At 36.3% G+C, this 13,328-nt stretch overlaps 1 protein-coding gene across 1 annotated transcript in view; it reads right to left on the bottom strand.

Moving 5' to 3' along the window:
• Nucleotides 1-2,733: 2,733 nt before the first annotated feature.
• LOC121417524 overlaps nt 2,734-13,328 on the bottom strand; it is a 36,346-nt gene continuing 25,751 nt past the window's right edge. The window contains exon 3 of the mRNA XM_041611244.1: nt 2,734-4,599. Within this exon, the coding sequence (XP_041467178.1) occupies nt 2,788-4,581 (1,794 nt within the window). The 5' untranslated portion in view covers nt 4,582-4,599 and the 3' untranslated portion in view covers nt 2,734-2,787. The remainder of the gene's footprint in view (nt 4,600-13,328) is intronic.

Genomic DNA, 13,328 nt, shown 5'->3' with positions numbered 1-13,328 from the left:
ACGGGCGTAAATGAAGGGGTATGGGGGGATGGCATGCAAAATCACCCCTCCCAAACTTTCAAGACAAAAATGTAATAATCAAATTATTAATACTACTATAAATGCGTGGACTCACCCTTTAATGCGGTGAAGGTGCTTAAATTTGCCCAGTTTTGAATTCTAGAAATGCAAAACTTTTTTGCGCAGACGCTCCACTCCCGCGCTCAATCTAATCTTATAAGATTTTGGCCATTACAAATCCCCACGTTTAGCATATAGTAATGTTATATCCCCTGCAATAAGTAATACGTCCCCTTGTATTCATTGTGTATGATTCCATTGGCTAATAAATATGGTAATTACTTTGATCATAAACCAATCGAAATATCATTTATCATACACTGGTGGTTGGGGTGTCGTACTATCCTTGCATCTTTGTGGAAGCGGGGAAAACATAGGTATACTCTATACTTCGAGAGTTAAGAGAACAATGAGTTACTGATGACATTGACCAAATCAATGCCGTTAATTAAACACAGAGGCAAGTTAGGACATCACTATTTCCCTCATACTTTGCAATTTCATCCGTTTATAGGAGACTTTAATTGATTCCACAAAAATTGTTGAACATTTCAAGTATGAATTCTGTTGCAAATTTTGAATATTGCATCACCTCTCAATATAATCTTAGCTTATTCAAAATCTTTCCTTTCTGCAATATTGTTATCACATTTCATCACCTATTTGGAAGTTAATTTTGTGGCTTGTGGTGACTTATAATCATTTCATAAGCACCCTTAATCCCGATAATGATGGTTGCCTTTTTCATTCTCATCTCACCTCTAACCAGTCAGCACATGAATTTTCATTGAATAGAATATGGACTGTTTGATACTTATTTGCTCTCTTTATTTCTTTCCTTTTCTTCTGTAGTTCTGTAATTTATTGCTAATTAACCTTCATCATCCTCTGAAATAATATTCACATCATTTTAAACGACTGAAGCATCTTTTCAAGGGTAGCAAAATGCGCCCATTCTATTACATACCCCTTGAAAGATGATTTGGTCATCATTTCGTCTTACGACTATCCAAAATTATATCTATCCCTCGCTTCGCTTGGTCGCATATTGATAATTGCTCTTATTCGTTTATTATAACCTAGCAAATTTTTTCAACAATGCCATCGAACGAATTCCTTATATGTCTTTAGTAATATATAAATTTAAAGTATATACACAGTTATACACTGCCCGTGATGTGATAATTACATACCACTTGATAGAGGTTTTTGGACATAACTTGTCTTCCAAATACTCGCTCGCATAACTAGATTAAATGTACACTATTACTTTGCATCTATCGAAAAAAAAACCCGTTAAAGTCCTTAACTCCAAGATGGTAGCATTATGTACATAGACATTATTATACCCCCGTATACAAAGCTTTTAATGTGGTTGGTGTCCCCACTTTGCTTGAATTTTCAGATCAGTATATTGCTTTCACCCCCCCCCCCATTGCTCGGATCGGATTTACCCCAGTGTTATAAGGAGAATGGTGTCTAATGCTGAAACATAATCTACCCATTATCCCTGGCCCGTCATATCCCTATATCTTTCCTTCTCTCTCTCTCTCTCTCTTTATGTTCAACCTTCCTCATTCCCTTGGTTTTCTTACTCTCCGTTTCTCTCTTTCTCTCTGTCCCCTCTAAGCCTATCATGCATCATAATATCAATATTCAGCATGTTTTCCACCTTTATTATTTCAGTATCACATCATGTTTATTCTAAATATATCTATACCGTCCAACAACTGCAATTTCGTGAAACTTTAAGATTATTATAGGAGGGAAGATAAGTGAAAATGGTAAAATGAGATGCAGCATAAATACATTTTTATGCATTTTATAATGGATCAATAATAAATGAATCTGAATCTGAATCTTTGTCCAAGCATTGGAACTTGGCTTGTCAATTTCACTTTATATCACCATGTTTTCTATTTTTTTTACTTTGTAACGTGTTGAATTCCTTAAATATTGGTTGAAGCCTAATATTTCATGCAGCCACCTGGTTAATTGTTCGCAAAATAAAAGCCAAAAATTGAGATGATTATTTTACATTGATTTTTCCATCTTTTTGTTCGCTGATAGAAACATGAATGTTATTAGAATGACAGACGAAAGTCACGAAACAGATTATTTCAAACAGTGTCCGACAGCCCCATTGGTATATACATGTATTTCTGGAAATAGGTTACACTTTTTTCATGAAGAAAATGAACATTCCTCGCTTCATGCGAAATTCCAGTCATATTAAGCGTGAATGATTCCAATTTATTTTGTTTGATATCTTTTCATTATTTTTTTTTCTTTTTAAATCTCAGGAATCTTTTCCTAGTAAGTCCGCGTGCCCATTCTAAACTAAATTTGTTCGGTCACCGTGTTCAGTTGAATCTGATCATTATCTGCCCCTCTATATCATGGTGTGTATGGCTATCTATCTTTCAATATGACACGGAAAAATAAGGAATTAGAAAATATGACATTATGAAATATTTCATCGCATATAATAGATTTAACAAATGATATTGAGACCTATTTCCATATGAGTGATTATGTTCTTGAATGCGGACCTATTAAAAAAATGTTCATTTTCAACTGGGATGTTTAAAATGGCTGAGAGTTATTAGGCCTACAACTTAATAACATAATTGATGCAAATAATTCTCTAAAGATGGTATCACTTTGGTCATGGTATACAAAAATTGTCAAAGTTAATCCAATAATTGATCCCGATATATCATCATTCTATAGTGAGATTCTCTTTTCGAATACGAGAATACTATCTCCATCACAAGCAATTTTCTTGCCTGATGATGAGATCATTACACGGGAATTAACAAGGTAAAGCACCCTATCATCCTCATCAGTCATTCTAGTAGATAGAGGAAATGACGTCACTCTTCTTATCTTCACTTCATTCCCACTCATCACCTGATCAATAATACACGTCTTGCTTTCATCATCTGATGTCACGACGTAGAGGTCGTCTGTTATAGGATCAACACAGACATTAAAGATGACATGACTGTGGGGGATTTCCTTTTGACCACCCTGTCTGTGTATGATTAGTACTTTTTTATCAACAGGTTGAGCGATGATGTGACCTGATGATAGCACACCTCGCATCAGTACTTCCTCTTTACATTTGATGGTATTCACGATCTTACTATCAGCTGGGTTGATGACGTATATCTTAGACCGAAGTCGCTCAGCAGCGATGATCATCCCATCACGGTCAACAGCTACATCCACCAATGAGGTTGTGGTTTTGGGTATTGTGACGTCATTGATGCGCATCCATTGTCTGTCATACACACTGATGCATCCAGTCAAACTGTCCCCTGTACAACCTGTACAGTATCTACCACATACTATCTTGTCATCATTCAGTAATGCACAGGAGACTACATATGATGTATCAGTACCCGTTATCACTCTCTGAATGTGTTTCGTGTTCATATCTAACATATATGTGTGGCTACCTAAAGCTCTGTCAGTGATGATCACATTACATTCATCTATGCAACCAACAATCCGTGGGGATGTGAATTTATCTTTGACACTGATTGTATCACTTAGTATCCACTCGCCATCATACCCACCAATCCTACCATCATACTTCTCTCTCTCAACACCCTTCACAAACCTCACATCTGATATTCTATGAGTGGTCTGTTTCACATCATTCTTATAAAGGGGTTTCTTTAGTTTATCACTCACTGACATGTTCACACTATGACCGTCTTTAACAATGTTTTTATCGTCCTCTAGTACTGTATCTATGGTCTGTATTGCATTCTCTATTGTTTTTGTGTCATCCTGCAATGATTTCATCAACTCTCTGATCTTCCTATCCTTCTCTTTAACAATGTTATCAATGTCTCTATGAAGACCAATCTTCTTATTGTCCATGTGTCTTTGTCTAATCTGTGCATTTGTATGGATTAATCCAAGTTGTTTTTCTCTCTCTTCATTGTTCTTTCGAATCTTCTCATTAATCTTCATAATCTCTTCTTCAAGTACTTGATTCTGATCATCAAAATTATGGTTGATTTTGTCAGCATCCATCTTCTCCTTGACTTTATCTATGTTGATCGCCTCCTTGATTATCGAATTAACTTCATCTTTCAAAGCTTGTAGATGGGTGTCTGTGTCTTTCGTGCATTGGTCAATTTCATCTTCATAAAGACGACCTTCTTTCAATTTGTCCCTCCCTTTTTCTTTTAGAACTGTTAGCCTCGCCCCACTGTCTTTTATTGCATCATTTATATCTTGTCTCTCGCAAGGCTGTAGATGTTTGATCATAGCGCATGAATAACACAATGGAACGCCATGATATTTACAATATAATTTTACCTTTTCATCATGTTCTTCACAATAAATATTTGGTACACCTCTTTTAACTCTTGCGTTGCGTCCTTCTTTAGAGGCGCAGTCATCACAGAGTCTCTTCTTCTCCTCCACGTAGTACGTCACATCTGTGATTGATTGACACTCCTTTCCTTCACATTGTTGGTCTGGGGTGAAGTTAGCCGCCATAATGATTAGAGTACTGATCTGAGAAATATGAAAGACAGATATATCACAAGAGAAGGAGTATAATTGCAAGGGCGTAGGCTGGTTTCAGTAAGGATAGGTGCACATCAGGCCCGGGGGGGGGGGGATACCATGCGCGACCATGGGGTCTCGAAAAACAATCTAAACAAGTATTTTCCATATTCTGAAAATGCACCCCTTAATAAGAATTGGCATGTGAAACCCTATCCTTAACAAGTACTTGAAAGAAAACGGTACCATTGGCAAGCATTCCCTGGATTGACCCCCCCCCCCCCCTAAACAAGTACAGCAATATTTTATTGTTTTGTTTGGGACGTCGGTCGGACTCTGAAGTGTTGGAGCAAAAAGTACACCCTTTATAAAACATTTTAGTATCTTTTATAACCTCGCAAATTTGACCAAATATCTTGCAAAATTTAAATACCCCTCTATTCAGTATTTTTATATTTTGACACCCTTATTACATTAAGTACGTAACGTGCCCTATCTTGAAAAAGAGCCCCCTACTCCTTTTACGCGTTTCTTTGTTCGTGCATGGTATCCACTCGTCAATAGAAGTGCCCCCCCCCCCCCGACTTCCTGGGTAGGTCCGTGGAACTAAAGTGGCATGGGGTGCACAACTTGGGGAGGTGGAAGCCAAGTTTAGAAAATCAGCTGTTGAAAGTAGAACAAGGGGAAGGTGCACATGCAACCAGTGTTAATTCCCCAGCGTACTATCTTGATAATACAAAGGAAAAAAGATGGATAGAGGTCATGGCCTTGGTAAGTGGGGTGCTGGGGTGTTTAAGCACCCCAATAAATTTCTTGGGGTGCCACGTGTATTATTCTCCACCGGCAGCCCTCCTCCCTCCCCGGTATTCTGAAAGATGTGTAAAAATGCCAAGGTAACCAAATGACCTTCCTTTTCTAGTTTACTTTCTTTTTTTTTTGCTTTCCGAAGTCCTCTGAACCAATTTAATCTTCATTTTGTAGTAAAAACCCTTTTTTTCTGCCTTCAAATTCCTAGGAACCAATAACCCTTTTTTCTTCTTTTTAAATCTCCTTCAGCAACCCAGTCAAAAAATCGTTCCCATGACACTGAAGGGGGGGTATATGTGGACGTGATAATAGACAAATAGTAGTAGGAGCAGTCATGGGTGTCGATCACGGGGGGATGGGGGGATATATTCCCCAATATTTCAAGTGGGGGGGATGGCCTGTATAATCATCCCCCCAATAATTTAGGGTAGAAAAATTATAATGATGATGATGAAAAAATAAAGTTTGATCATGATGATTATAGTATACCATCAATCAGTTTGTTTCCCTCGCAATTTGTGTATATAGAATAAAAACCCTCCTTTTCAGGACTATTAAACAGATGGGTGGAGATTCAAATGAAAAAGAATGAAATGTTTATGTATATGATATTTTTTAGCACATGACATAAAAAGGACCCTTACGAAAAACAACTTTTGTTGATAGGGTGTTTCATCCCACCAGTGGTGAATAAATTAATTTTGATGAATCAATTAATTCAAAAGGGTGGAAAAATAAACCAGAGTAAAAGGGTGGCAAGATAAATCGTCTAAGGAATGACCGTATAGCTATTACAGTAATAGCTCTATGGAATGACGGTGAGCCCGATGGCGCACGAGAAGCCACAAGGTTTGTAATTTGTGCTAGTCTTAATAATTATTGGTCCGAATCTGCATTTTATCATCATGCATTAAGAAAAAAAAAATATTGCCAGTCGGGTTAGATTTAAGAGAAGTTGTATACACAGAGGCGTCGATCGGGGGAGGGGGCAGGGGGGAAAAGATATCGTTTTGCCCCCCCCCCATAATTCCGCATGTGCAACTAAAAATAGAATAAGATTGTAATGCTACACTGAAATCAGCAAGTGAGATTGAGATACCAACTCGATTTTCATTTAAAATCGTGCTCAAAATGTCTGCCTTTTCAGAATGGAATATATAAGTTTTCAGCTCGCGCTTCGCGCTCGCATGATTTCTGTACCAACAACCCATACTTTTCATCATTAAATAGGTGAATAGAATGTCCCGTTTTTAGTTCTAAACCTCAAAAGAACTCCCGCTTCTATTTGCAATAATCTTTTGATGGATATGATATATCTTGTTCTTTAGTAGAAGCGTCCATTAAACTATCTTTTTTCCAGGGGAGCGTTTCATGAAAGGACTTGTCAGACGTTTTATCCGACAGTTGCTATAGTAACAGTGCTTCTCAACCAATCAGAATCCAGGAAAGTTGTCAGATCTGACTACTTGCCGGACGAAAATATTGATGAAACGCCCCCCAGATCGAATTATCAAAATTTTCAGCTCGCGCTTTGCGCTCGCATCTATTGTTCTTCTAGATACCCATCTTAATCATTGGTACCAAAAATGCTTAGAATGTCAAGCTTTCAGGTCAGAATATAAAAGAAATTTTAGCTCGCTCTCTAGTGAGATACATACTAATCTATCCTCGTGAGTTACTAAAAACAAACCTAAACAGGTACATTTTTCCTGTTTTCATGTCATACTTAAAAATTTCAGCTCGCGCTTCGCGCTCGCACTGTTGGTGAGGGTGATATCTATATAAATATATATATATATACATATACGTGTGTGTCTATACATCATGCTCAATAAACAGATCACTATGTACATGGTCCAGACAATTTTTGTCATTTTTTTCTTTCGTATTAGTTTAGAATAGGCTTACTTGTGACAAATTGAATTTTCAGTACACTACAACAATAAAGGTATTTCCAAGCACTCCATGCCTATCAACCACTCTCAAATGTCCTAACTTGTGATTTTAGTGGGGGTAATGTTGAAAGATCCCCATCCACATGAACATATTTGTCAATCATCCCCCCCCCAACCAAGAATACCGATCGACACCCATGGCAGCAGAAGTTGTAGTAGTAGTAATAGTAGTATTAATAGTAGCAGTAGCAGTAGTAGTAGTAGTAGTAGTAGTAGTAGTAGTGGTGGTAGTAGGAGTGGTAGTGGTAGTAGTAGTAGTAGTAGTAGTAGTGGTAGTAGTAATAGTAGTGGTAGTAGTAGTAGTAGTAGTAGTAGTAGTAGTAGTAGTAGTGGTAGTAGTAGTAGTAGTATTAATAGTAGTAGTAGCAGTAGTAGTAGTAGTAGTAGTAGTAGTAGTAGTAGTAGTAGTAGTAGTAGTAGTAGTAGTAGTAGTGGTGGTAGTTGTAGTGGTAGTGGTAGTAGTAGTAGTAGTAGTAGTAGTAGTAGTAGTAGTAGTAGTAGTAGTAGTAGTGGTAGTGGTAGTAGTAGTAGTAGTAGTAGTAGTAGTAGTAGTAGTAGTAGTAGTAGTAGTAGTAGTAGTAGTAGTAATTTTAGTAGTAGTAGTAGTAGTAGTAGTAATAGTAGTAGTAATAGTATTAATAGTAGAAGTAGCAGTAGTAGTAGTAGACGTGAATTATGCAAGCGTGAACTCTTGACTTTTGTACTTTTATACGGAAATTTACTATTTTTATGCTTTTGACATCAAGACTATTATATTTTGTGTGCTGGACAACATTTACTAACTCCTTGGAATCTTTTATGGATACTACTGGATTATATGCAACACTACAACGTTCGCAAAAGTAAGTGCATTTCTTCGTCTCGTACTCTTCGTTTTCATGAACTCCGAATTTGTTCGTTCCTTAGTCCCATATGGCAAAAACTATTCGAACAAACAAATGTCGCGGTCAACCAGGGACCTCTTCCTTTAAGTTTAAACTTCCTAAAGGAATCACTAACCAAAGTATTTTATACTCGTTGGAACTTGTACTGAAAGCTCATACTAATGTGCCTGATGAACTTTCCACTACTGATTTCTTTCTTGGAGAACTAACCCAAATTTACCCAGCTTTGAACATTGAAATCTGCCGCCATTTTGTTTTACAACGTAAGCAAGATGACGTAATTGACACGAGTGACACCACTCGCAACAGTTCCATTGTTGATCTGTCAGATAATGACAATGATGAGAACGTCTGTGAGATCTGCGACCTGAAATGTGAGGCTAATACACGAATTTGCATGCGATGCAAGTGTATGCATATACGAGTTGATCAACTGTCAAGGGACTTAAAGAAAATGCAACATGCTGTCGAATCACTACTCGACAGGCCGTCCGATACAAGTCGACATGCTAATTCTACAACTCCGGCGGAATCCGCATATACTTCTACTTCGCAACCATCAACTCGACCACCATCTCGACAAGAATACCCCCCACTTCGTCAGCAACCACCCCCACCAGGAACGGAAAGGATAGCCCAGCAGACACCTTCGTCTCGAACTTCACAGCCAACGCCTTCTTTTCCTCGGCCTCGTCAACCTCCTACCCCCTCCCAACCATCCACCAGACTCCCCCCTTCTGTCCAATACCCTCCGCAGTATTACTTTCCTCCCGGAATCCAATTCCCTCAATCGCAAACACAACCCCCTCAAGTTCTACCCCCTGTGCCTCCTCCAACTTTTCAGCCGCCCATTTACCCGGGTTACCGAAGGATGCCATCAACTCAACACCCATTACAGTCTCAACGATCCAACAACATTCCGCGATCTTATGCTTCAGTAGCCCGCTCATCAACATTACCTTTTTCATATGCAACTGGATGCACTAACTGTGGCGAACCCAATCATCGCTCGTCCAACTGTCGGCATGGTATTCAACTACAATGTAACCTTTGTTACCAACTAGGTCACAAGGAAAAGGCATGTCCTTACTATTATTACTAGGATCACGGCCAAGAAGAGCGTGCCAAAAACGTCACGTCTGTTCCACCTCCTACCTATTCTAATGAGTTTAAAAAATGTGCAATCTGTCTATCAGAGCAACATGGTCTAAAAATAGGCCATCTCAACGTTCGTAGTTTGATTGATAAAATAGATGAAATCCGTTTTTTGCTTAATAATGTTCCTTTCGATATATTTTGTATTTCCGAAAGCTGGCTCCATGATTTAATAGATGATTCCAATGTTCTAATTGATGATTATGTATTGGTCAGGAAGGACAGACCGGCTCTCGACGTGGAGGTGGCGTCTGTTTTTATATCCATCACAATATATCTTTTACTCAAAGGAATGATCTTTTAACAGATTTTCTTGAAGCTATTTGGATCGAACTTTCACTTAACAGAAATGATAGAATTATTATAGGTTGTGTCTACAGACCACCAAATTCTGAAAAAAAATACTTAGACTATCTTACCGAAACGCTTGAAAAAGTTACGACTGAAAACAAAGAACTTATTATACTAGGTGACTTGAATTATGATTATAATACTAATAATGACTTAAGCTGTAACCCTATTTTTATGTTAGAAAACTTATTTTCATTAAAACAAATTGTTACACAATTTACTAGGGTAACAGAAAACTCAGAAAAATGCCTAGATCATATATTGACTAGTTGTCCTGATAAACATTCGGTATGTAAGGTTGCAAAAATAGCTATTAGTGACCACTATCTTGTCTATACCTGTATTAGTATTAAAGATGAAATAAAGGCGAAACATAAAACAGTTACGTACCGTGACTTTAAAAATTTTGATCAGTCTGCTTTTGTAACTGACCTACAGACTGAATTTTCCTCTATACATACTTTACAAAAATTTAATGACATTGAAAAGGCGTGGTGCTTTTGGAAATTTAAATTTCTGTCTATTTGTAATAAATACGCCCCCATTAAACAAAGGAGGGTTAAAAAAAGATGTTGCCCATGGATTTCTAGTGATATTGTTAAACTCATGTATAAAAGAGATTATTTAAAGGATAAGAGTAAGTCAAATCCCAATTTGAAGAAAAATTTCCGTAAGATTCGAAATCACATTACGAAACTAATCCGTAAACGTAAGAAGGATTACTTCAGTCAAATTGTCAATGAACATTAAGCACAACTCTAAAAAGATTTGACGTGAGCTAAACAGAATTACAGGCAGAGGTAAACGACGGGATACTATTCCGTCTAACATTGACGCAGATTTTCTTAACAATTTTTTCATTAACATTGGTAGGAATTTGGTTGATAATCAAACTGGTCAATTTTCATGGAAGCATCCTGATTGTATTTATGAATTTAAATTTGAAAATATTGATGAAAACAAAATTTCAAAATGCCTTTTAAACCTCGGCACTGAAAGTAATAATGATATACTTAATATCGATTCGAAACTATTATGTATAGCGGCTCCTTACATCGCAATTTCTCTTTGTTATTTATTTAACGAAAGTTTGGAAGAAGGCACTGTTCCGCTTGATTGGAAACGTACTAAAACAACCCCTGTATACAAAGGCAAGGGAGACAAAAATGATCCGTCTAACTATCGACCGATTTCTGTTGCCTGCCATATTTCAAAACTCTTTGAGAAAGAAATACAAAATCAATTATTATACTATCTTCGTAAAAATAACTTGATAAATATTGATCAGTTTGCCTTTTTACCCAACCACTCAACAACTACTTGCCTACATAAAGTAGTTGATGACTGGTTGGAATCTTTTAATAATAATGAAGTTGTCACAGCTTGCTTTCTTGATATTTCAAAATGCTTTGATTCTATTAACCATGAATTATTGTTAAAAAAACTGAAATGTTATGGGATTAATGGGTCAGAAATAAAATGGTTTCAAAGTTATTTATCCCAACGAACGCAAATCGTTTATTGTCATGATCAGTTCTCTGAACCAGGGGATGTAATTACAGGTGTGCCCCAAGGTAGTGTCCTTGGCCCCATTTTATTTTTATTATTTATTAATGATATTACAGATTGTTTGAAATATTGTTCATGTAATATTTTTGCTGACGATGTAGTTATATACTTCTCTCACAATAGTGTTGAAAAAGCCATAGATACACTACAAAATGATTTAATCTCACTTACCTCTTGGTACCACAATAATAAATTATGTATAAATATCGATAAGACCAAAGTAATGTCGTTAAGTCCAAGATCTTCTTTTCATATTAATATATTCATAGATAACAAGAAAATAGAACAGGTGAATAATATTCGATATCTTGGAGTAACGATCGATAATAAGTTAAGTTGGAATTTTCATGTTCAAAATCTTGCCAAGTTACTTGCCAAAAAACTTTTTGCTCTGCGAAAAATGAGCTTTTATTTGGATTTGAATGCTTTGAATCTAATATATAAAACAATTATTCAACCCAACTTTGACTATTCATGCTCAGTATGGGGTAATTGCTCAGCAAAAAATAAAAAAATAAAATAAAAAAATAAAAAAATAAACAGATACTCACACGGTTACAAAAAGAGCTGCAAGGATCGTATCAAAAAATTTTGATTATGAAAATTCTAATGGTCTAGATCTAATTAAGTCATTGAAATGGCAAACTTTCGAACAAAGAAGGGATTATTTCTTAGCATTACTGATGTATAAATGTATTCATGGATTTGCTCCCACTAGAATGTGCAATAATATCGAAATGACCTTTGATAGACATGGTTTTAATACAAGATCTGCAGATTCTTTTAATGTAATCTTGCCAAAACCTAATCTAGAATGTTTCAAACATGGTTTTATGTATGCGGGAGGTAAACTTTGGAACACTTTGCCATACGCCACAAAAACTTCAACATCTGTACTATCTTTTAAGCATTTGTATAAGAAAGTTTTTTTTAACTAAGTGTTGCCTTATGTATTTTTACCAATGTAAACGTCCAGCTGCATTTATTTTTAGTCTCTTTTAAACCTTTTGTGCAATCATTTATATTGAGAGGGGACCTGGACATTGCAAGCTTCGTTTCCTTTTTACAATCAGTGAATGAGTCGTGTGTGGACTGTTTCTATTCATGTGTTGTTGCAGGGTGATCTGTCTACTGTGATTGTTTGAGAGTTTATGAATCAATCTGGGTGGGGTTGACTGATTGCGATTGATTGTGACTAATTGTGGGTGAATGTGTTTTGGGTGATAGGGTGGATGGATGGATGGGTGCGTAGTGTGTAGGCTTACTCTTTAAATGGATTACGAGGTTTGCAAATGGTTCCTGGTTCCTTTTCTCTTTCTCATTTTAACTTGTAAATACTGATTCTCAATAAAACTGCGTAATACGAACTGCCATAGTCGTTCTTTTCTTTTTTTTTAGCTTATTATATGCAGCTGGTCGTATTCATATATCAGCTTAGAATTTTGATGAAAACAGTGTTTTTATACTGATCTTGTGTTTTTCCTGAATAAATATATTTCAATAAATAAATAAATAAATAAATAATAGTAGTATTAATAGTAGTAGTAGTAGTAGTAGTCGTAGTAGTAGTAGTAGTAGTAGTAGTAGTAGTAGTATTAATAGTAGTATTGATAGTAGTAGTAGCAGCAGCAGCAGCAGCAGTAGTAGTAGTAGTAGTAATAGTAGTATTAATAGTAGTAGTAGCAGCAGCAGCAGCAGCAGCAGCAGCAGCAGTAGTAGTAGTAGTAGTAGTAGTAGTAGTAGTAGTAGTAGTAGTAGTAGTAGTAGTGGTAGTAGTAGTAGTAGTAATAGTAGTATTAATAGTAGTAGTAGTAGTAGTAGTAGTAGTAGTAGTAGTAGTAATAGTGGTATTAATATTAGTATTAATAGTAGTAGCAGCAACAGCAGCGCAGCAGTAGTAGTAGTAGTAGTAGTAATGATAATAATAATGATGATGATGATAATAATAACAATAATAATGGTAATAATACTGATAATAAAATGATAATAATGATGATGATAATAATATTACTAATAA

This window comes from Lytechinus variegatus, chromosome 6 (genome assembly GCF_018143015.1).
Source record: "Lytechinus variegatus isolate NC3 chromosome 6, Lvar_3.0, whole genome shotgun sequence".
NCBI lineage: Eukaryota > Metazoa > Echinodermata > Echinoidea > Temnopleuroida > Toxopneustidae > Lytechinus > Lytechinus variegatus.
The sequence above is the reverse complement of the archived record's forward strand: the minus strand, read 5'-3'. Positions and strand labels throughout refer to the sequence as shown.